Source organism: Leptodactylus fuscus, chromosome 7 (genome assembly GCF_031893055.1).
Source record: "Leptodactylus fuscus isolate aLepFus1 chromosome 7, aLepFus1.hap2, whole genome shotgun sequence".
NCBI lineage: Eukaryota > Metazoa > Chordata > Amphibia > Anura > Leptodactylidae > Leptodactylus > Leptodactylus fuscus.
The window spans coordinates 138660440-138686802 of NC_134271.1; the positions used below are offsets into that span (position 1 = coordinate 138660440).

Here is a 26363-nt window from a genome sequence, read left to right on the forward strand (position 1 = left end):
GAGACGGGTGGACAAACAAAATCCTACCAATTCTGACAAAATGCAAGCATTGATTGTGCAAGAATGGAGTGCTATCAGTCAGGATTTGGTCCAGAAGTTGATTGAGAGCATGCCAGGGAGAATTGCAGAGGTCCTGAAGAAGAAGGGTCAACATTGCAAATATTGCAACGCTGCATTAACTCATTCTAACTGTCAATATAAGCTTTTGTTACTCATAATATGATTGCAATTCTATTTCTGTATGTGATAAAAACATCTGACAAACACACGTAAGAACCAGAGGGCAGCAGATCATGTGAAAATAGAAGATTTGTGTCATTCTCAAAACTTTTGGCCATGACTGTACTACAACAGCTGATCTGTGCAGGGTCCACTATGTAAAGTTGATTTGGGGGCCTGAAAATCCCTTTAAGTTATGGAGTCGCAGCCCATCCTAGATAATGAGATGACATCACTAAGTTCTTTACACAAATATTTATTACATTGCAATTTATTAGTTGACTAGAAAGATGGCCGCCAGCAGTGTAGAGAGGCTAGCCGGCGATATGTAATAAAAAGATAATGGAATCGGAGATACCTCAAGGGATAAAAATAACATACATCTGTATGAATAGGGACACGGTGGGCTCAAGGCAACGTTTGGCTCCAATTGGCAACAAGGCTACAGAAATCATAAACTAGTACAATAAATACATCTGCTATCCAGATACCATAGAGAGTGGTTGGCGATCACCCATTGAGGAGATTGTGCAGTATTCACATTGATTGTCGTCGTGTCCAAGATGGCGGATCACAAGTTCTAAGCGCAGACAGTGGTTCAACCCACAGAGCTGGGCATCAAAACTCAGGACCGTGTGACAACGAGAAGGGCAAGGCCCCGGATCCAGGTCATACAACTCTCATTCTCCAGTCCGAACGCCAAGAAAGGCGAGAAGAAAGTCATCTCTGGAATGTACAGCGGGGGAAGATGGGCCGCAAATGGCGGTCCGGCGAGCAGCAGGCACTATTGGCTTCATATATTTGTAGGGAGTCGGGAACGTGGAGACGTCTGAAGAAATTTCTAGTTTGTTTTATACAAGGTAAAAAAAAATAAATTGTCCGGTGGAGAAGGCTCCACCCATGAGGAACGTCTCTGAGATGTTGGCAAGGTAGGATTCAGTAGTGTGAAGGCGAGGTGTGGCCGCGGGTCTACTCCGGGGTCAATCTGCTTTGTGGTGGTTGTTGTTTTGCAATGAGTGGCCGTTAGACACTGCCCCGTTCTTGGTGGGCTCCTCGTCTTCCTCATCCGGTATGTCGGTCTCGTCTTTGTCGCTCCTTTCGTCTTGTTCCAGCTGGGGGAAGAGTTTAAAGAGATTACAAACTAAGTGAAAAGTTGCATCACCTACCATCAACATGCCCCTGTGTATACGGTATATACTTCCTATGTTGCACTCCAGAGCTTTTAGTTTCGGTTTCGCTATTGCTCATGTGACTGTTGGGTCATAGCTGTGCACATAGGGGCGGTAATAAACTAGTTGGTGTGTTTACACCCCAACTGGCCCGTGTATACAGCAGCGAGCCCAGGAAAAACTCAGGATGAGTCCTATACATGGAGGCCTACAGATAGCATCTCCCGTTAACCTGTAAACTACCAAACATCTCTCAAAGAAAAATGTAAAAACTTTCTTACCTTGCCCGTAAGAAATTTGTGGGCCATGCCGAGGATGAGATAAGCCCAAAATAAGTGCAGACACTGCAGTACCCACAGCATGGCATTGAAGAAGTAGTAGCCAAAGAAAGGCGCGTACGTTTGCACAGGGTAAACCCAGGTACAATGTAGGATCCTGCAGAAAAGTAAAAAAAAAAAAAAAAAAAATACTATTAACATCTTTCACATAAAATAAGGTGAAGCCGCAAGTTGTCAGGACCTGCTGACAACCCTCACGACTGTGACCAGAGTCAGGAGGTTTCTGATTGTATATACTCATGGCAAGCAACAAGTTAACACTTAGGATGTGACTAGAGCATTGGCATGCATGCTTGGACACCACTCCATTGACTTCTACGGGACTGACTGGAATTACTATAGAAGTCAATGGAGTGGTGAACAAACCTACGCACCACTGCTCTACTCATATGGTGGAATAGGGGGCGCTCATTCTCGTGCACCATTACCAGAAGGGAAAGAGGATGATCCTTGTGATGATGAAGACGAAGGCAAACACTATGAACAGGTTGTTGCAGGTCTCCTTCCAGCCGGCGTAGTTGAACATTTTTGCAGACTGAAAAAGTGGAGAAAGAAACTCTCATTTGTCTTAAAAGAACATTTGGGAGGGGCGTGGCAAGTGTCTTAACCAATCAAAGCTCTCCTCAATGCTCCACCCAGTTGTATGCCAGGCACATAGCTGCCATTCTTAGTACCTAACACAATGGACCCTGGATATGAATCATATGGTCAATAGACAGGAACCCCAGGAGAGTTACCCTGATGCACCCAGTGGGACTCTTTGGTGGAGTTCCCCTTTTAAAAAAAAAGTCCATAGGGATATAATGACGAGCTCACCTCCAGGAAGAAGTCAGAGGAGTCGTGAATGACCAGTACCAAAGTCCCCACACGGATGTAGTTGGCACACCACGAGAAGCTGATCAGTATGATGGTGGCCACATGGTGGATGATCTGCTCCTTAAAGTCCTGGAAGAACAACCTCATTAGTACAGAGCTTATACTCCATTCACATCCAGAGCTGCATTCAGAATTCTGCTAGCTTGTGTCATCTCACTGCTGCCCTCTAGTGGTTTTACTTTCAAGCCTGCACTACATCAGTAGGTCATCCGCTATTGAGGATCTGCAAACAAACGTTATGATCCCCTTGTGTGTGCCACAAATAAAGACAAGAATAAGAACTGCTCCATAATGTCTGCCACCCGGAAATCGATCAGTAAAAAGTACGGCTTTGTCGACAGGGCCATAGATAGGTCTGTATACCATCAGCCATGGTGGCCAATATACAGAAAATAACTATGGTGGTGTGCACGGGACCTCATACTTTAGGTTTTATACAGAAGAACAGTGCATCATGGGAGGTCAGCCAGGGAGCACCAGCACGACTTTAATGTTTTAGGTGACAAACTGCAGAATCTCAGTGGCAGCCTCCATAAAAGATGTCATACAGTGATTTCTGCAAAGGATCAACACCTACCTTCCGCTTGACGTCAAATGCCACTCTGAAGAGTAGAGACCAGTAAAAGCCCAGTGAGATCATGTAATACCAGTACTGGCATGGCAGCATAGTCTGGAGGAGAAGAGAAAAAGGGGTTAACAGTATATACTAGTTCTCAGCTTCTTAACCTGGAGTATATAAAAGTATACAGCTATTATAATACTGCCCCATATACAAGAATATAACTACTATAATACTGCTCCTATGTACAAGAATATAACTACTATAATACAGCTCCTATGTACAAGAGTATAACTACTATAATACTACCTCTATGTACAAGAATATAACTACTATAATACTGCTCCTATGTATAAGAATATAACTACTATAATACTACTCCTATGTACAAGAATATAACTACTATAATACTGCTCCTATGTACAAGAATATAACTACTATAATACTGCCTCCTATGTACAAGAATATAACTACTATAATACTACTCCTATGTACAAGAATATAACTACTATAATACTGCCTCCTATGTACAAGAATATAACTACTATAATACTGCCTCCTATGTACAAGAATATAACTACTATAATACTACTCCTATGTACAAGAATATAACTACTATAATACTACTCCTATATACAAGAATATAACTACTATAATACTACTCCTATGTACAAGAATATAACTACTATAATACTACCTCTATGTACAAGAATATAACTACTATAATACTACTCCTATGTACAAGAATATAACTACTATAATACTGCCTCCTATGTACAAGAATATAACTACTATAATACTGCCTCCTATGTACAAGAATATAACTACTATAATACTACTCCTATGTACAAGAATATAACTACTATAATACTACTCCTATATACAAGAATATAACTACTATAATACTACTCCTATGTACAAGAATATAACTACTATAATACTACCTCTATGTACAAGAATATAACTACTATAATACTACTCCTATGTACAAGAATATAACTACTATAATACTACCTCCTATGTACAAGAATATAACTACTATAATACTACTCCTATGTACAAGAATATAACTACTATAATACTACTCCTATGTACAAGAATATAACTACTATAATACTGGTCCTATGTACAAGAATATAACTACTATAATACTGCTCCTATGTACAAGAATATAACTACTATAATACTACCTCTATGTACAAGAATATAACTACTATAATACTACCCCTATGTACAAGAATATAACTACTATAATACTACCTCCTATGTACAAGAATATAACTACTATAATACTACTCCTATGTACAAGAATATAACTACTATAATACTACTCCTATGTACAAGAATATAACTACTATAATGCTACCTCTATGTACAAGAATATAACTACTATAATACTACCTCTATGTACAAGAATATAACTACTATAATACTGCTCCTATGTACAAGAATATAACTATTATAATACTACCTCCTATGTACAAGAATATAACTACTATAATACTACTCCTATGTACAAGAATATAACTACTATAATACTGCTCATATGTACAAGAATATAACTACTATAATACTACTCCTATGTACAAGACTATAACTACTATAATACTACTCCTATGTACAAGAATATAACTACTATAATACTACCTCCTATGTATAAGAATATAACTACTATAATACTGCCTCCTATGTACAAGAATATAACTACTATAATACTACCTCCTATGTACAAGAATATAACTACTATAATACTACTCCTATGTACAAGAATATAACTACTATAATACTGCTCCTATGTACATGAATATAACTACTATAATACTGCTCCTATGTACAAGAATATAACTACTATAATACTGCTCCTATGTACAAGAATATAACTACTATAATACTACCCCCTATGTACAAGAATATATCTACTATAATACTACTCCTATGTACAAGAATATAACTACTATAATACTGCTCCTATGTACAAGAATATAACTACTATAATACTGCTCCTATGTACAAGAATATAACTACTATAATACTGCTCCTATGTACAAGAATGTAACTACTATAATACTGCTCCTATGTACAAGAATGTAACTACTATAATACTGCTCCTATGTACAAGAATATAACTACTATAATACTGCTCCTATGTACAAGAATATAACTACTATAATACTACCTCCTATATATAAGAATATAACTACTATAATACTAGTCCTATGTACAAGAATATAACTACTATAATACTAGTCCTATGTACAAGAATATAACTACTATAATACTACTCCTATGTACAAGAATATAACTACTATAATACTGCTCCTATATACAAGAATATAACTACTATAATACTGCTCCTATGTACAAGAATATAACTACTATAATACTGCTCCTATGTACAAGAATATAACTATTATAATACTGCTCCTATGTACAAGAATATAACTACTATAATACTACCTCCTATGTACAAGAATATATCTACTATAATACTACTCCTATGTACAAGAATATAACTACTATAATACTGCTCCTATGTACAAGAATATAACTAAATTACTAAATTACTAAATAACTAAATACTGTACCTAAAAAAAAAAAAAAAAAAAATACTACCACTGTAACACGTGTATTATGATGGTATAACTACTCCCCTCATTACTATGTGACATTTACCTGTTTAGGGAAATCTTTCCAAACCTCTCGGAGATCATTAAACCAGGGTTTCTGTATAGAATATGGGAATTAAAAAAAAAAAATTAAATTAAATACTCGTGTCTGATGATAATGAGGGACAGTTATTAAAGGGTTAATGTTTGATCACTGATCTGAAGACACGGACCACAAAAACCACATGATTTTAAAGGGATACTCACGTCTACGAGGACGGCCACGCCAGCAATGAAAGCAACAAGATAATAGATGAATCGCCAACTGTGAAGAAAAGGCAGACATCTGATTGGCTGAGGGTTACAACATAAGATAACGCTCCAAATTTCTTAAAGGGGAATCGCACTTTTAACCATTGTTTCATTTGCCGGTTAACAGAAGTGGGACCGCATGGAGGGCCCAAACTCCTTGCGTGTGGATCGCCATCTTTGGTTTTTATCATTATTATTACCACCCGGTTTTTAATACCCCGCATTAGAATTATGACCCCTACTGGTTGCTAAGAAAATTGCAGGGTAGCTACTATACTGCTAGATTCATTTGCTGTAATTACCCTGTATAACGTTATAGGGCGGCGCTATAGAGTCGTCATGAGCTTCATTCAGTGCTCATACCTGGCTTCCCGAAACTTCTTTTGTAAGCTCGGCCTGTCCTGGTTTCTCCTCCGCCTGAACCATCGCTCCACCTGGCGTACAGTAAATTTACTTGCCCTTGACAAGTTTTCCAGTTCACTCTGAAGAAAGAATAGGAGTTTAAGGATTTCTACCCAAACATTATTCCTGTGTAGAGGTCAGAGGTGGAGGGTCAGACCCACATGGTAACACTTCCTGTCAGGACGCCACATTTTACTTTCGTTATCCCACACAATATCAACATATGATGGATCCAATGTGTATGGTGATTGAATACCACACAATGATATGGCTAGACTACCAGAGCACAAGACTGGAAGTGTTGTCATGGGGGCGGAATAGTTGGGCCGTCAGATATTAACCAATATCTGGATTTTACTAGAGCCCAGGCTAGTAATATCAAAGGGGCTGTGCAGGACTTCAACAACATGGCTGCCTTCTTCTCAGGAAGTGACATCATGGTCACATGACCATGCTGCAGCTCACTCTCATTCATTTAAATGGGACAGCGACGTGGCATGGCCATGTGACCAAGAGACACGTCATTTCGGAAGAAGAAGAAGAAAGCAGCCATGGTTTCGAGTCCTGAGCAACCCCTTTAAGGAGTTCCAGTGAGGTCATGACCTAGGGTGGTGACATCATACCTGTTTAGGATTTTTACAGCTTTTGTAGAAGGTCTCCAGCACCGGATTATGTGCCGCCCGCAGCTTCACTTTGTCTTTCACCCCCAGTACCTTGGCGAGCGGGGAGGCCACGTGACTGCAGGACACAAGAGGAAAATCCACATGTAAAACACGGGTAGGATTACGTGTACGAGCCATCGGCCCGGGTGAGAAATGAAGAACATGGCGGCGCTCGCGAGAGTCGCCGACACGCAGCCTTACTTAGGACACCAGCGGACAGGCAGCCGCGCCAGGACACCATTGGCTGCACATGTTGCACGAACATTGGTTGCGAATGGCGCACCGAGGAGCACCCAAGGGGGGCAGGGTCATGTGGACAAGAGGAGACCAGGGGCCTGCAGGTCGGCAGACCGTGCAGGGAAGGGAGAAGTCCGCAGGAGGGGGTGGGGGGGAGCACCGTGGGAGGTATGTGTGCAGTGGGGCCAAGGGAGCAGGGGTCAAGGGGGGGGCAAGGTAGACGGTACGGGTGGAGCTGCAGGATGGGGATGGGGGCTGTGGTTGCGGCGGGAGAGGGTGGCACAGAAAAGAAATGCAGGGTCAGGCTGCGCCGTCGTGGGAAAGGGGGGTGCCACGGGAGTGGCCACCGTGGCGGATCCCAACCAACATCAATTGAATAAATGTGCGCGGCTCAACGCCAACCCGCGGACGAAGTCGCGGGCAGGTGCCAGTTAGACAATATCAGTGTGCAGGGATATACCAAACTTGTTGATTTTTAAAAAATTTCCAGGAGGAGTAACAGAGGAACACCACAACAACGCGTTACAAGAGAAGGTGCTGCACAATTGTTATGTGACGAATTCAAGGATTCACCAAAACAGACATATGAGTGGATTAGGAGCTGCCCGAGTCATCTACATCTAGAAGAAGTGGTTGCCCAGGATCAGGATTTTTGTGCCATTGCAAGTCCGGACAAGCCAATGTTTAATAATGAAATAAGACACCTTTAAAATGGATCAGGGTGTGGGAGCGAGTCCCGGGATCTACTAAGGAGGAGATAAAATGCAAGACGAGTTCTATATATTAGTTTTGGAAGTTTGAGATTTTATCATGACGATCGATAACTCAAGGGGACAACTAGTGGTCAAGTATGGAACTGCGACTTGTTAAAAAATGATTAAATTGACACATTCCCAACCCAACCTTCACACGGTGCGTTCCAATTCCTGGAGAATCCCTTTAATGAAATGGTTATGAGATAACATACAGACGTGCCAGGCTCTTACAGCACCGTTGGCCACTAGATGGTGTTGCTTGAATACAGAATAGCGCCATCTGGTGATGAATAGTAGACGCCAATATACTTACATTTCAAAGATGTACCGGACTATAAGGAAGAGGAAGGCAAGAGGGATGGAGATGTACAGGTCTGATGCTTTGGCGTACACGCGGCCTTCCCGATCTTCAAGGTCGGCCCAGGTCAGGTTCGAGGGTAGCCATAGCCGGTGCCACCAGAAGTAGTCGTAAGCAGTCTGCAGCATCCTGCGGGAGGAAGAGACAGAGACATTACAAAAGAAACAAGATCCATACAGAGTCATTTGCATTTTGTGTGGCGCCTCCTGCAGGTGCATTTTCAATTTGCATATCAAAGGGCTGGATGCAACTGTAACACACTGTCAGCTGTGAGTAGTCGTGTGTTAGAGATGTGGTCATCACATGACATCATTCACACACATCGCCTTAAGGAAGGGTCGTGTATGAACACATCCTACGATTCCAGCCTCTCCGAAAAGACTGACGCCCTCAGATAGAGATGTCTGGACATGTATCAGTGCCCCAACAGGTCAGTCGGGTCTCACCCCGCTCCCATCTGGTGCACCATCTCCTTGGCACATGGTGCGGGGCGGATGACAAGTGATTTGTCTGTGATCTGTCTCCAAATAAATCTATGCAAAGCTTCTGCCCAATATAAAAATAGGACAAAGTGACTTCATCGGGATTTGATGTCAGAAACGTCGTGTACCCCCAGGGTCAGATGTCCGGCGTTGACAGCATTTAGTGATGTGCTTTACAGAAGTCTGCGGTCTATGAGAGAGGTTTCTAGACATGTTCTGGGGGGTAGATAAGCCGTGACCATCTATAGTCAGTAGTGGTTGTAATGAGGGCTCAGTTTGGTAATCTATAGAGGTGTTATCTTCTATTGTGACCTTGTAAACTGTTTAACTGCTGCAAAGGAAACTTTACAGATTTGTCACATGGCGGTCTATTATTAGGCTTAGTGGCCAGAGTGAAAATTGCAGGACATAGAACTTACAGGAGACCGGTTGTATTCCATCTTTTACATTTTGTATATTATAGCAACGTGCCCGCCCCTTTAACGCAAATGAAACAAGACCTACGACTCCCTACAGTCAGGAGGTTTCTTAGACCTTGCTTTGTCGAAGCCAAGAAAAAGCACAGGAATGGGTTAAACACACAGAATCATAAAAAAAAGTAACCCGGCACCTGCGAGTCCTTGTTGGTTTAACCCTTTGTAACACCAAAATTTGACAACACGGAGCTCACCTTTAAGGGACGACGCTTTCTGAGCTGCAGCACAGGACGGACTGCCCTAGATGCCTGTGTTGCAGCAGCCTACGGATGCCCTCCAGCATGACGACGCCTATACCGCCACCGTGTAACCCTATACAGGTTCCACAACCATTAGCAAACACGCAACTTATCAAAAGACTCGCTGCGTCTGAGCGTTGCCATACAGCGCGGCTTTGTGTTCTGTACTGGGATAAACTGTTACCTGGTGACCGCCGCTCTGTGCACCCCCCTCCCCAACCAGGGACGTAATCTAGTGTGAAATCTAAGAGGATCCTATTCATCTCTACAGTCCTGAGTGACAACCACTAACTGCTGCCACCTGATCGGTGGCAATCCAGGCGCAGAGGCCCCTCCATGATCACCAAAACAAGGGTATGGTAAATGGAGTCATAAAGCCCCTCCCTGTCCGAGTCACTGAATCCATGAAACAGAATGAACAAAAGCAACGGGTCCTACAGTCACCCCCATTAAAAAAAATAATTAAAAAAAAAAAAAATCACGTGATCGCCCATCATACTGATTTCACCGAATGTAATTGCTCTGCAGCAGCCACTACTGGACAAATGTAGTATTGCATTATAACCATAGATGAATCAGGAAAGGAGAGCAGGTATCCCCTTCTCCATAACGCCCATGTGACCTTAATAATGAAGACTGGTGCAAGAAATTGTAGAAGGATACAGAGGACTCCCTTGTTAGCGCCCCCCCCCCATAGCGCAGGACCTGCTAAGCATAAGATCATCACCATTTGCCTTTTGTGCCATTGTCAGCACTATTGGTTATTGTTTATTTCGGTCATTGCCCCAGGCGGCAGCAAAGGGTGAGCTGTACATCTACTGTGTACTGCCAGGAAGCAGGACTAGTCTGAGACAGGTTAAGCCTCAGCAGGCACAAGGATTAATGGGTTAATTATTAAATCAAACTTAATCATAGGGTCGTGCCCTCCAAAATGGCAGTAGCAACTTGCTACCAAGAGACTTAAAGAGGACCTTTCACCAACTAAAACGCTTTGCATCCTTCAGTAGGCACTGCTCCACTGATTCCATCACAGTTGGAATTTTTTCTCTAGCCCCCACCATTCCCGAGTAATCATTGCTGATCGTTTCAGCACAATTATGTTGTCTGCTGGCAGGTGGGCCGTCCTAAACCGAAGCAGAAATACAGGGACGGCCCACCTGACAGCAGACAACATAAACTGTGTTGAAACTATCAGCAATGATTACTCAGGAACGGTGAGGGCTAGAGAAAAAATTCCAACTGTGCTGGAATCAGTGGAGTGATGCCTATTGAAGAATGCGAAGAGGTGGGTTGGTGGGAGTGGTGAATGGTCCTGGTTCTGATTGTGGGCACCCAACACACCCTACTGTGTGTCCCTCAGGCCCTGTTTGTGTCCACCATGATCTCTTCTTGCTGGCTGTAAATGGAGAAGTTCTTGTTTACATACAAAGGCTTAAAACCTTCAGATCTAATGATTTTCACGGCTGAGGTTTTGCTACAATTGTATCAAGTCTAGTCAAATGGGCACCACAAGTTCCAGTCACATCTGCACCAGTTTCCATTGGACTCCTTTGCAATGCCTATCTAAAATTGGCAGACAAATTCTGTACGGAGAACTTATTCCTCTTCTGGTTTCAGTTTTAAAGCCACAACCACTTGGTGAAGACCATTATGGACAACGGGGCGCGTCCGGCCCCACTGCGGGCAACGGGGCGCGTCCGGCCCCACTGCGGGCAACGGGGCGCGTCCGGCCCCACTGCGGGCAACGGGGCGCGTCCGGCCCCACTGCGGGCAACGGGGCGCGTCCGGCCCCACTGCCATCCATAGAGAACAATGCGAGGCAAACAGGACAAGCCAGAATCAATGTCACTAAACTCCATGTGAACATACACCAACAAGTGAACAAATTTTACCTTCCTATCTCTACCATCAAAGCAGCGGTTTACACAAAAACACAAAACTAGACACTAAAGTACACAGGACTGGCGGAAATGTAACGCACTCACATACCAGGCCCATGTAGCAGCAATGGACCCGCTAAAAACCAGCAAAGGGCAGAAAACACCAGTCGGCTTTCTTAATTTTTTTGCTGAAGTCCTGGTGGTGCGCAAGACGACACCTCATTGACAGCCACATTCTGCGCTATGAAAAGAAATGGGCTTCACTGAAATTTTAAAGGGACACCCCAGACTGTATTAAAGTGATACTCCGGCATTCTCTTTTTAGCCATGCAGTGTAGTCCTCGAGGTAGACTCAGAATCTGTTATTGCCAGTCATGCCACCAAGTCTAGTATCCCGCCACCAAGTCTAGTACCGGTTCCTGTAAAACACTAATGCTATATACCTGCAGAACCTGGAGTGCCCCTTTAATCTTCCCCAATGTTACTTTTCTTGGAATTCTTATTGCAATGGCCGCCTTCAGTCTGGTAAGGTGTCGACCATACATAGAAGGGAAGAAATCTATAAAGCGTCTCCCTACCTGCAGGCAGCAGAAGAGAAAGGTTAATGAATTGATGGCGGCGGGGGAGGCTTTCCAGCAGATGTGACATCCCCATAGAGCCCCTCATTACACAGAATACAATGTTTCTGTCCGATGTGCCAGGTGCAGCCCATTAATTAATGCGCGCAGTGCTGCAAGCGAGCCTCAGGGGAGCGCCACACAATATGCTGATGCCAGGGGGACGCAATTTATTACCTCAGTCACGATAGCTCTGCTGCAACATGCTGAATGCTGTATGTTATAAGAGAGATGCCCAAAGGCCGTTGCAACATGTACATTGTTCGGGGGTGACAACCAACGTGGCTGCCATCAAGCTCTTGAATGGTCTCTAAAATCTAGCTGGGCAAACCATAAGGGCCAAGGTATTCAAAACCAGGAACAGACAAGGCATTTACATGTTCAGACACATTTCAGGTCTAAACAGCCATAAGGGACTTGGGGCTTGATGTAAAGTAGTCCAGAAGCAAACAATCACGGTTCAGGTTTCCTTTCATGCCAATAGTCCACTCCATCCATCTTATATTCACAGGGGTCCAAGAAGCTGAGATCTGGAGAGATGTTTGACTGGATTCCTAAATTGTATAATGGTTACCAGCTCCCAGTTGTTAAAGGAGATATCATCCCGGACGAGCCCCCAAGATTAATCCTTAGCATAAAAATTATTGACAAATACCACATTGGGACAACTAGTAGGCTTTAGCATTTCCACAGAGTCTTCAGTGTAGTAACAGAAGTCACCTATAAAAGAGGTAAATTAAAAAAGGGGGGGGGGGAGGGTTCTTTGCTTAGAGGAATACCAACTTGTTAGATGGAAAAAAATAAAAAACAAAACAGCACCGAGCTGTATATGGTGAAGTATTGTAAAGTTGAGGGTGTAGTAGCAAAAGTTTGATGTACTCTCACCTGATGAAGTTGTGAGGAATTCACAACTACCGTAAGTGCCTGGAGACCAATTCTAGGGGGTTCCTCCCTATATGTGATTAAGCGGCTGGGTCCTATTCACCAATGGTGTGGAAGATATATATAGGGACTTGTTAGATGGGTCCTTTGACAAACAGACCACAAAGAGTGCTCCTGTTGGAACACTTAGTCAATAAAGTTGTATGAGGACTTGTTTTTTGCAGGACAAGCTGTACGTTCTCTTGAGGTTCACATAAATAAAGTTTGGAAAAATTATAATTTTAAACTTAATAGGTCACTGGTCTAGCAGGCAGGCCAGAGAGCTGTGGTCAGGTCCCCAGATACCATGGTAAATCATGTCACTGTTGCAGGGCCAACAGAAGATGGAGGAGTCCCCTTTAGCTTTAAAACTCCTTACATGTCATTGTCGCCATTCACCCCAGTATCTAAGGAGTTAACCGCTCGCATCCAGCACACTCACCCAGTCTGTACTTTCAGAGGGGAGCGCCAGCGCCGCTATCCCAGGGGGATCCACGATATGCCTTTTTATGTCCTAATGGATAGTGGCACATCCATTAGGGCGCAAGAAAGCGGCGGTGTAATGGGAAGCACTTAACTCACAATTCCCCCGTAGGATACATGATAATAGGTTTTCTAAATTGGACGATCCCTTAAAAGTCACCTGACCATGGTCCTCTGTTATTAGCAAGGGCACAGACTAGGCTCTCACTTTGGAGTGCCACAGATATCCTCCTAAAGCCCACTCCAGTGGTTGCAAGACCCCCGTCACAATCTGTTACAGGGGAGTAACATGAAGATCTGGGTTCCCAGTGCAAAATCTGTGTCATGCACCCAAATGATAATGCTCTGGGCCTGTGTGTGACTGCACCCCTTGAAGTTACCGGAGAATAGCGCCAAAAGGTGTATTTACAAGTACTATTACGTAAAAAACAGACGTGCTGTACAGTCAGATCAGAAAGGGTTAATAGAGACAGGCGTGCACGGTGACATTTGCGAACTGTATCTATATGTGCAGGCCAGAGTATATTGTGCAATGGCGTGGTATCAGTGTGTGACACGCCGCTCACTCTCTGATTCACCACTACAGCGAGTTTCCTGAATAGCACAACCCTGACAGCTCTGACGTCACGGCAGTCTCATGACCTGAGGGCGCTCCGAGCAGACAGACAATGTACCGAGGTCACAGCTCCATTATACACGCCATTCACACCATGTAAACGTTGAACAAGACCATGCGTAGGCGGAACCGTACAGAACCCAACGGACCCATTAACTATATGGTGTCCGCTCTTTTAAAAATTGAAAAGATTCGAACTTGCAGCACTTTCTTGAAGAATACTATGACACAGATGTCAACGTAGCCTTAGTCTAAAATCCAAGGTAAGATTTAAAGGGAACAAGTCATTTAAACACAATTTTTTCTCCCTACCACTTCGGAATAGCCTTAAGAAAGGCTATTCGTCTCCTACCTTTAGAAGTCTTCTTCGGGTCGCCGTTCGCTTGCAATCCTGGTTTTCGCCGGTATGAAATGAGTTCTCTCGCAGCACTGGAGGCGTCCCCAGTGCTGCCAGAGAACTCTCTCCATCTTCGTCAGGAACATCATCTTCCAGTGTCTTCTTCCGGCGCGGGCTTTGAAACTTGTAGTCCTCGGGACTTGAGCAGAGCCGTCTGCGCATGCCCACAGGCCACAAGAAAATGGCCGCTTACTTACTGTGTAAGCGACCACTTTTCTTGCCCGTGGACATGCACAGTCGGCTCTGCCCAAGGCCTATAAGTTTCAAAGCCTGTTCCGGAAGAAGACACAGGAAGATAACGAAGATGGAGGTGGCGCTGGAGAGAGTTCTCTGGCAGCACTGGGGACGCTTCCAGTGCCGCGAGAGAACTCATTTGCATACTGGCAAAAATCGGTATTTCAAACGAACGGCGAGCCGAAGAAGACTTCTAAAGGTAGGAGACGAATAACCTTTCTTAAGGCTATTCCGACGTGATAGGGAGAGAAAAAATTGTGTTTAAATGATAGGATCCCTTTAAAGGGATATTGTAAAGTCTTGGATATGGTAGAACCTCTGGGATCATGGTCGTAATAGACAATGAAGGTTCATGGCTGAGAAAATGGAGGGTTCGGTAGACTTTAAAAGGGTGTCAACCTCTAGAAACCACACAGATCCCAGTCAACTGAGGGGAACCAAACTGTGTGGGACACCATACAAGAATCCACGCGGTGGCCCCTTCATCCTCAGTATCGGGGGATGTCCTACTGTTAGTAAAGGCATATTCTAGGAATTAAATGGAAACGCCCCTTTAATGAATACTGTGGGCTACTTCACCCCCCCGCCACAACATTCTACTTCCGCTGATCATCACTATGCCATGATGAAACCCCATACTAGGGAACAGGAGTATACTAGGGAACAAGAGTAGGCAGCCATTTTTTCTCATGGCCCCGGGTTTCCCCTTTAACACCGACGCGGTCACAATGACAGCTGGATTCAGTGTGAGCGGTCATTGTCTAAGGACTCCGAGGAATAAGAAGGGTCCCATTGTTCCTATATTCCCAAGTGTGCCACTTGTCAGTACAACCCACGACGTCTTAAAGGGACACCAAACTGTGCAATTCAATATCGTCTATTGTTCTCCTTTATCAGCCGTATGACGTTGACTATAGGATTCCTCACTGGGAAATCATTCACATAAGAGTGACTGACACCGGCAGCTATAAAAGCTACTGGATTTAAAGGGATATGTTAGTCACAGCGAGTTACCCCCTATCTAAAAGGATAGGAGGCAACTTGTTGACCACTGGTGGACTGACCATTGATCACAAGATGGATGGAGCGGCTGGTTGTCCCTTACGTGACGGGACTGCCGGGGATAGCCGAAATACAACACTTAACTTTGGATAGGGGATAACTTTCTATGACTGGAACGCCCCTTTAAGGTTACAAGCCCTTTAAAGGGCCACAACAAACAATGAGGAACCTTAACGCAGCTTGACTGGATTTTTGCTGAGGAATCCCAAGATATGATCGAAACTGGTTTTATTATGACAGACCACAAAGACGACCCAGAGTAGTCACCGACCAGCCGCAGTATGTGTTGCGCACTGTCTAACGGTGACTGTAAAGGCCGCCATACACATGAGATTAATGTAGAGGGTCTTAACTCGGACTGTGGGGTAAGAAGGAGCAGAAGTCGGCTTCAAGGCCATTCCAATGAACAATTACTATGGGGAATAATGAATGTGGAGTTCCCCTTTAAGTACCTCTCTACATTAGAGATCCCAGCAGTACCGGTGTGTACAGATATTTCGGCCTCCGGCTGGTGGAAATTTCCAGTGGCTGTGTATAGTTACACACGGTCAGGTCGCAACGTGGGGACACTTCAAAAAGATACAGTGAGTGTATTTGCCTATGAATACAGGACGGCATGTAAATATTGGGCCGTGTACAGACACCGCACTTCCCTACAATCCCCTTATGCCTATTTACCTAACAGAGACTATCAGTCCCGACAATGCAAATGTTTACCGGGGCGTTAACCCCTGGGTGGCTTGATAAAACGTGAAAATAAACGAATAGACCAAAGTGGGAGCAACTTATGACTGTAAGATTGGGTATACAGCGCCACCATGGTGCAGGTTCTGTACATTGAAGCGCGTGGTCATGTGACTAAACACCATATGGCCACTTTATTAGAGACGGGATAGGCGCTCTCCTCTATGTACATTAGGCGCGTGGTCGTAGGATGTGGCAGTGACGGCGGATAAGTCTTCAGCGATCTGAGTGACTTTGGTCATCGGTCCTTGACTAGTCAGACCTAGTACTTCATGTACTGCCCCCTTGTGGGGTTTCCTAGTACAGGGGTTGTGGAGAGTATACTAAAAATGGCGGATTTGAGGAAAACCATCCAGTGGATGTCAGAGGGGGAGGTCAAAAATTGAAGTCGAATACAACACCGGTGACCAACTAACTTGGGATAGATTTACTAGGACTGGCATATCGAACGCCAGCCTTAAATACGCAGGGACGAATGATTTAGGACAAACTACGCCAAGCTAACGCAAGTTATAATGAATATATTACATATATTTTATACAAAAGCCTTTTGGTATATACACTTCTCGAAACGTGAGGCGAAGCAGCAGAAACTCTTCTCCATCCTGACAGGTTGGAATGTAATGTGCCCCATAGTAAATTAATAACCACATGCAAGGTCATCCCACAGACTCCCGGTATACGGAGCGGGGAGGGGGGGGGGTCTCTCGACACGCAGGGTTTCTGTCTATTATGGTAGCCATTATGCTTGAATCAGTTAGACAACCCATTACTAAACACAGCGCTACACCCGTCCGTGTTTGTGACTGGTATTGCAGCTCCTCTCCATTGACGTGAATAGGGGTAAACTGCAATACCGCACATAACCTGAGTAAAGGTGTGGTGCTGGCTAAGGAAAGGAATAGCCATGTTGACCAATCCAGGCAGAATCTACCACTAATTCCACCCCGATTGTTGAAAACATAAGCGTCCTGCTCCATCTTGTCCGAGGCTCGAGACAAGATGAGGCCCCTTCATCTGGAGGGGGGGGGGTCTTGGCATTCTGCCTCAAATTCCTCTTCAGGGGACTTAAGAAGAACCACATAAGTAAAAGAAGAAGTTATCTTAAAGGGGATGCCCAGGATTAGAAAATAATGGTTGCTTTCTACCCGAAACAGCACCACAGCTGTCCACAGGTTGTGACTGGTACTGCAGTCCAGTCCTAGTCACTTCAAAGGAACTGAGTCGCAATACCAGACCGGACCCTTGGACAGGATAGGCGCAGTCTTCAGGATAGTGCCTCACTTTATATAATCGCCAGGACAAGCAACCTAGCGTATAAGCCTATGGCAAATCCATACCATTATGGCCTCCATACCACCGCTGCCGATATAACAGGCTCAATCCGCAATAGCTTTCCAAGGAGGCACCGGGAGAACATCACAAACCACTAGAGAAAACAATGGCCGCAGAGGAAGCAATGTGCTAAACACACATGAAAAGCCGGCTCTCGTCTACATCCTGCCATTCACACGTCACGTGGCCCGTCATTGACCGCAACAGTAGCCAAAGCCATCCCAGGAGGCCAAAGTGCAAGTGGTGCACCTGACGTAGACAGGAATCTAGTTACTGACATTCCAGTAGTCGCTCACAGGTGTGTACAGGGCCTGGGAAAACAAGAAAACACATAGCTGTATAGGACACCGAGGTGAACCTGTACGGACAGAATCGGGAACCGCACGAGTAGAAGAACCAGAAGACGCCTCAGAGAAGATCTTACAATTCCTAGAGGAACCAGAAGAGGACAGCGCCACCAACAGGGAACTGCAACTCTGCTCCCTCCCTATCCACTGGCTGGACCAGCTGATCTGTGGCGGTCCAACACCAGGACACCACACAGATCATATACCGATACCCTATCGCAGAAAACCCCTTAAAGGGGTTGTCCCATCACAAGGATCCTATCTATACTACTAGTTTATGTGGATTTAAGACTTTTCCTAAATGCATTGCTTTATCAAAACTGCTTTGTTTGGCCGCTATCTTAATTTATTCACTTCATTGTTTACACTCCGTTTCTATGGCCCTTGGGATTATCTGCTCATTTGTCAAGTGATGTAGCTGCCTGCTCTCAGGGGGGGGGGGGGGGAGGGGGGGGGAGCTCTGAGCTGTGTCTGATAAGTAGCGGAGCTTCTCAGATAGGGGAGGTGAGAGCTCTGGGATTTCTGAGCTCTTATCAGTCGGTTTAATTGAATTTGGCTGATAAGGGCTGAGATAAGGAGTGCGTTACCTCTGTATGTAATGCAAGCTGACTCAAATCCAGCTCTGCTACATCAGCTTCACACTGTGGTAATTCATTTACAACCAATCCCGTGCAAATGAAACCCCGCCCACCAATGTGCCGAGAAAAGCAGGAAGTGAAGAGAGCACAACAGCCTGCAGGTTAGTGAACAAGCGTCATGGGAATACTCCTTTAAAAAGTCGGACATTGACTTAAAGGGGAGTGGTCCAAAAGAGCCAGCTTTGGTCTTCCAACATGAGTAATCACTTGCATCCATCTCAGACAAATGCTAATACTTTTGGCCACCACTTCCTAGAGTCTAGCGTTGGAGTCTCCATGACACTTGATGGACCTCATTCTAGTTAATAGGATCTGATAGGCTCCGTATGTGACCACTGTTGTAGCGGTGCACCTGTCCATTATTCCAGTCCTCCGATGGGCCTGGTCAATGGGTAGGCTGATGCTAGTGTGAACCTAACGTAACCCTACAAGTAGTCGGGCCATTTACAGTAGTATTTCTGAGACGTCTACCGAGAAGGGGCTGTAGTGCTGATCCCGTGTAGTGTCATGAGCACCCATGAGGGTAAGTATCCGTATCCGCCTCGAAATCCTGACCAAAAAGACGGCGACATCCACCTGAAGACACCCCCTCCCGACTAGGTTCATTCATTTGGGCCTAATCCGGAGCAGAGTGCGTGACTGGATGCTGGTGCACTGCACCGGCATCCAGTTGCAGCTACCCGTATTTTGGACCGGAACCTGAGGCGGCCTCCGACTCAGGTTCGAGTCCAAAAAACCCCGTGTGAACTTACTCTTAGGTTTTGTGGCTCTACACCAGTGCAGTGCCCAATTTATTCTCAAAATTGGTGAGGATCCCAGAGGCCAGACCCGCACCAATCAGAGCGATGGCACGTCCTGGCAGTAGACCCTCACAATATGGGATGGAAATACCCCATTAATATCTCTACTATAGTGTAATGGGGTGGGGGCACTTAGGATAATGTGAATATCCGTTGCTGTTCCATCATCCTGTATGCATAGGTTCACATGTTCAGGTTTTCAGATGTTGCTTTTGAAGCCAAAAATCAGGTGGATCATAAACCACTCCTGGTTTCAGTTTCAAGAACTGCATCGAAAACCCAGAAAGTGTGAACCCACCCTAACAACAATGGTGCAATAGCCGAAACGATCACGTCCTTCAAACGTTCCAGAAGGTTAAAGCAATGATACCAGGCTAGGGAATTATTTCCTAATAGAGTGGAAATTTTTCCTCTGGGTGCAATAAGGTCACTTATGGCTGATAGCTGATCTCTGCCACATTGCATCACCTAAGGTCTAACGTGGCGTCCCGTGGGGAAAAAACGCAACGCATTATGGTTCAACCCGCAGTGTTTTTGACAGAAGGTTCGCAGACTTTCTGCTTCGATTATACCTATAGGGAAACCGCTGACGTTTCTGTAGGTGTAACGGACATGCTATGATTTCTAAATGCTACAACGGTTTTGGAAATCGCCACGTTTTGGCGCGTATTTTAAGGCATAGTTAGATGATAGCGGAGTCCACATGTTATGGTCATGGCTCGCCCCCCCAAAAAATTAAAAAAAATAAATGACCTTAACCCTTTACAGCACTATTTATTGGGAATTACACCACCACAGACGCTCTCTCCTTTATAACATACAGGTCTCGTCACCGCTAGGCCTCAGTTTACCTCACAAATTTTGGCAAGACAATTATTTTTATAGATCTGAGTGATACAGGAGTCATGTATCCATCAACGTCATGTAGGGTAGAGTACGTATGTAAAAACGGATTTTTAATAGCTTCATTTTTTTTTTGCCAAGGTCTCGATTCAATTACTCGAAGTTACAAGTCCAAAGCCTGAGGCTGCACTACTGAGAGATTCCAAGACTAGGTTGTCTGATCTTTGACGGGTGCCGAAAGGTCACAGACCATGCGTGGCTCCAAAGTGTCAAATAATTCACCAAAAATAGAAAAAATTACAACGGGAAGATTTATTATGACTTATACACCAGTTTTGTTTTTCGCAATTTTCTTTAGATTTGCGCAGGCTTAGCCAATTTCCCGAGAAAATGGGAAAATAAAAAGCGTTGCAGCCCAGTGAAGGTTTCGCCTCGTCATAAGTGAGGCGCACGCCCTGCTGGCTCTGAGGCGATGAAGACGGGCTGGTCTTCATAAATCTGCCCTAATATCTTCATACGGTCTAGGCTTGAATCTATGCAAGGCCCCTCGTAGCGATCCACAGCCAAAAGTGATGAGAGACGTCTATTTGGTCAGGATTTTGAGGCAGATACGGCCTCAAAATCCTGACCAAAAAACCCTGTCTGAACTTACCCTTACATTACGTGGGACTTTGGCCTAAAGGGGTTTTAAGGGACATTTCATTTGAGGTCCTATACTTATCAATATCAGATTGGTGGGGGAGGGGCAACATCCGACACCCATCTAACCGAACAGGCCTCAGCACTCTGGCAAGCACCACATGTTGATCAATTTATATTAATTAAAAAAAATTGTTTCGAGTCAGCACAAATCAGCTGACGATCCGCCAAAAGAGGGGTCGATCACGCCAAACACTGATTTATGGCCAGCTGGCGGATGAACAATCCCAGAGATTTTATTTAACTGATCATCAAAAAAAGTCTGCCAGCTGATAAAAGGCTTCAAGCGAAGGTCAGACGCAGAAAAACTTAGCGAAAAAAATTAGCGAAATAACTGCAGAAAAACGCTTGTGTTTTTGACCGCATTTTAAGATAGGTGTTCAAATGAAGATCAGCTGTTTACAGAGACTGCACTACTGCGGTGAAAAATGTATTCTCTGCACTGAAAACACAACAGAGCTCCATATATATTGCATGTATACATACATAATTCACTTGAATGGGATTGAGCTGCTCACTGGCCATGTGATGAATGAATGGGACTGAGCTGCTCACTGGCCATGTGATGAATGAATGGGACTGAGCTGCTCACTGGCCATGTGATGAATGAATGGGACTGAGCTGCTCACTGGCCATGTGATGAATAAATAGGACTGAGCTGCTCACTGGCCATATGATCAATGATTCGGACTGAGCTGCTCACTGGCCATGTGATCAATGATTGGGACTGAGCTGCCCACTGGCCATGTGATCAATGATTGGGACTGAGCTGCTCAATGGCCATGGGATGAATAAATAGGACTGAGCTGCTCACTGGCCATGTGATGAATGATTGGGACTGAGCTGCTCACTGGCCATGTGATGAATAAATAGTTCTGAGCTGCTCACTGGCCATATGATCAATGATTGGGACTGAGCTGCTCACTGGCCGTGTGATGAATAAATAGGACTGAGCTGCTCACTGGCCATGTGATCAATGATTGGGACTGAGCTACTCACTGGCCATGTGATGAATGAATGGGACAGAGCTGCTCACTGGCCATGTGATCAATGATTGGGACTGAGCTGCCCCCCCCCCCCCCCCCCCGCCAATATTTGATCAATGACCTATCGTAAAGATAAAAACCCATTAAAGTGATAGCCTATTTTAAAAGCAGGTCCATGTAGGACATTAAACCACCCACAGGTCCATATGGACTAGGGGTAAGTGTCCTAAATAGCCCACTCCGAGGACTGACTCCGAGGCTATTTGGGACAATAAACCACTGGACCATAAGGACCTGTGGGTGGCTAAAGCTTTATTGACAGGACAGTGAATAACGGACGTCACACGGCAGCATTAATTTCCATGCAAGTGAATGGGGGCTACTGACGCGACCGTTATATTGTTGTAACAGTCCCTCAAAATATAAGTCGTTCTATTTTTGTCCATTTTCATGGATCTCTTAATACACTCAAATGTATGAGAATCTGTAAAAACGGGTGAAAGAAGGCTGTGGAAAAAATGAACGTTTTGCAGCTTGCTTGTCTGAATGTAGCCTGAAGATAAGATCACACGGAAGAAGGTGAAAAAAAATTTGAAACTTCTGCCTCAAATTCCTCTCCATTTTCCCAGTGATGTAACTTTTACTTGCCGATTAAGCCCAATCACCGGAGGGTCTCTCGTCGGTCTTGCCTTGGATTCTGTGGCCGACTCAGTCGCAAGGTCGAGCGAGATGCTGCTGAAGTCTCTACCTCCCATTAAAGGGATCCGATCATTAAAACTCATTTTTTTCTGCCTAACACGTAGGAATAGCCTTAAGAAAGGCTATTCTTCTTCTACCTTTAGATGTCTTCTCCGCGCCGCCGTTCCGTAGAAATCTCGGTTTTCGTCGGTTTGCAAATGAGTTCTCTCGCAGCACTGGGGGCGTCCCCAATGCTGCAAGAGAACTCTACAGCGCTGCCTCTATCTTCTTCAGGAACGGGTCTTCTTTTAGTCTTCTTCCGGGGGTTGGCTTCAAACTTCTAGGCCTTGGGCAAAGCCGACTGCGCATGCCCAATAACAGTATTGTAAGCGGACATTTTCTTGCGCAGTCGGCTGCCCGAGGCCTAGACGTTTAAGCCAACCCCCGGACGAAGACCCGTTCCTGAAGAAGTAGAGGCGTCGCTGGAGATTTCTCTTGCAGCATTGGGGACGCCCCCAGTGCTGCGAGAGAACTCATTTGCAAACCGATGAAAACCGGGATTTCTACGGAACAGCGGTGCGGAGAAGACATCTAAAGGTAGGAGACGAATAGCCTTTCTTAAAGCTATTCTTACATGTTAGGCAGGAAAAAAATGAGTTTTAATGATAGGACCCCTTTAAACACAGTGTGCAGTAGATGGGTGGAATTCATTCCTGTGAACTAAAGCTCGGTTCACACCTACGTTCAAGTTTCCGCTCAGGGACCCCCCGAACGGAAACCTATCTGCATTAAAAAAAAAAGAAGTTACCTAAGGAAACCTGTGGTGTCATAGACTATAATGGGGTCCGTGTGGTTTCTACACGAAAAATGCGGAGAGAAAAGTGCTGCAAATTTCATGTGGATAGAGGAACGGAATTGCCTGAACGCAGATGTGAACAGGGCCTTACCTTTGAGGTCCCAAATAGTCCTGCAAGGATCCCTTTAGGCCATCAATTTTCAACCAGAAGGTAACCTCTTTAAGTTGGGGATACACGGCGCAGAAGGTGACGCTAGAGTCGCACTGTCATTAGTCCCCATGCGGACCATTGGGAGGGCCTCTGCTAACAAAAAGTGGTTACCCTTGGACACCAGTCACTATTCCACGGAAAGTGGATTGGCAGATTTTGGTGCCGAGAGTGAGGCGGGAAGCCGCGTCACAATAGGGCCAAAATGGGCCCACCACGACTGTTGTGGCTTCCGACAGTCGCAGCTTCCCCCTCCGGAGTAGGCTCAAATGAATGGGCCTAGTCCGGAGGGTGCTGTCGCTCACGGAAAAAAGTAAGCTGGCGTAGACCTCCATTGTGAGGGAGCGGATTATGACGTGGATTCAGCGCCATTATCCGCCCCCTCTTGCCTAATGGTGTCTTCCGTTTTCCTCCTCTCTGCCGATTCTAGATGGAATCTACAGCGGAGTCTCCAATGCGAATCTGAACCTAGCCTTAGTCGCCCCAACTCGCCAGCAGCTGACCCCTTCTAACCTACAGTAGTGACGCCGTGGAGGAGATTTATACAAACCTTACCCATACGCTGCGACCAAAATCAAAGCAGCCTCCTCGCTGTCGGTTCTAAACCCTCAGCAAGTCAACCATGGCTACCAGTTTCTATTTGGGCTCCTTTTTTACGCCGCCATGGCCGCAGAACACAGTATGGATTTCCTCTATCTAAGGGCCTATTCACACGGAGTAAACGGGCGCGCAATGCGCCGCGTTTACGGGACGTTTGCGCTGCACATTGCGTGCCGCGTTTACTCCGTGTGAATAGGCCCTAAATGTTCACGTCTCACTCTCCCGACATGACACCATGTACCTTCACTTTCTCAGGGACCCCCCGCCGCTTATAACCTTCAAGAGGAAACCCACCGAAATCCAAACATTCCAGCCGGAGCTCCCCCTCAGCCAGGACATACCTCACCGCTGATATTTTACCTCCTACCCCTTCCTCAACCCTACAGAACAGGCGTCCATGTCTAGTCGGCCATAGACGTGTTTTATATAAATGGCGCCGTATCTTTTATACTAGCACTTTGTATTTGCAACCTCCGTGACTACCAGGGGGTCCGATAACAGTCAAGAAGGAAATCGACCATGATATAGCGCCATAAATATACTACGTGATACTTGGTTGCGAATATTTTCCGAAACAAGGACTGAACGCCATGATAGGATGAGCGCACGGGTTACGGGTATATTCACACAGCAAGATCGCACGCAGGAGATGTTACTGCAGCATGGTCAGCACATGCCGTGTGTGAACAGACCCCTACGCCAACCCCTTTAAGATCCCGCCCTGCCATAAACCGTATCACAGACTACGAGATTAGGATCACCCTTCGTAGCGGCGCTGTCAGACTACAGAGGGCCACAGTAATACGCAGACAGTAATGGCAGGTGGTTTCCATGTGGAGTTCGGCATGAAAACGTACCAATATATATGGAAGAAGACTTGGAGGCGCACTTCGGCCACAGCAACCAATCAAATCACTGCTTACAGTCTTCAAACAGAGACAGAGAAATAACAACTTGGATCTGATTGGTTGGTACGGGCAACAGCACTTTAAAGAACAGGTGGCCCTAGCAGCCAATCAGCTAACAGATGTTATAGCTGTGGCGCGGGTGACCGGGTATAAGCTGTCTTGTGATTGGATGCTACGGGCAACTTCAGAGCCGCTCTCAGTCTCGGGGGTCTATAGACAGTGCAGGCACTACAGATCCCAGCGCGCCCTACAACAGTCAGGACAACAAATGGGAAGTAAGGGACATAAGCGGCACTTACCTGTCCGGGGAGAAGGGGAGAGCTCTGTGCCGGGACTAAGTCCAAGGTGTGGGGTAGACGCGAGCTCTGGTCACCGCTCTCCCCGGGAGTTCACTTCTTCTGACGTTGCCTTTCACCCCACCCCTGACTGCAAATCCTATGAGAGGAAGGGCCGGCTACTCCTCTTCCTCCCCGCCAGTCCACTCCTCCTCCTCCTCCCGCCTTCACTCACAGGACTCAACAGGCGACTCCTGAAGAGACGGAGAAGACACCTGACACCCCCGAACCTGCAGCCCCCTGTGCACACACAGCCGGCACCGCAGCCTATTAACCCCTTCAGTGCTGAGCCGTATACAACCATTCTGACCAAGTTTTCATTTACACGTAACTCTGTGGGTGCGTTTTAACATGAATTCATAGACACGAGGTCACACAGCGGCTTCATTCATGTCAGTGAGTGCGATTTCTGGTGGCAAAAAAGTCAAAAATTGACTTTTTTTTTTTTGCAATAGTCGGGATGCAACTTTTATCTATCTATCTATCTATCTCCTATCTATCTCTTATCTATCTATCTATCTATCTCTCTCCTATCTATCTATCTCC

The 26363-nt window shown here is 45.3% G+C and overlaps 1 protein-coding gene across 1 annotated transcript; it reads right to left on the reverse strand.

Annotated features, from left to right (window-relative positions):
- Window positions 1–469: 469 nt before the first annotated feature.
- On the reverse strand, window positions 470–25876 carry CERS2 (ceramide synthase 2). Its single transcript, XM_075283151.1, has 11 exons — window positions 25782–25876; window positions 8449–8622; window positions 7105–7219; window positions 6443–6561; window positions 6035–6092; window positions 5835–5885; window positions 3180–3272; window positions 2543–2671; window positions 2155–2261; window positions 1670–1823; window positions 470–1331 (listed from the first exon to the last, which is right to left on the reverse strand). The coding sequence occupies exons 2-11, from the start codon at window positions 8619–8621 to the stop codon at window positions 1200–1202; spliced, it is 1131 nt and encodes a 376-aa protein (XP_075139252.1). The 5' UTR covers window position 8622; window positions 25782–25876; the 3' UTR covers window positions 470–1199.
- Window positions 25877–26363: the final 487 nt, after the last annotated feature.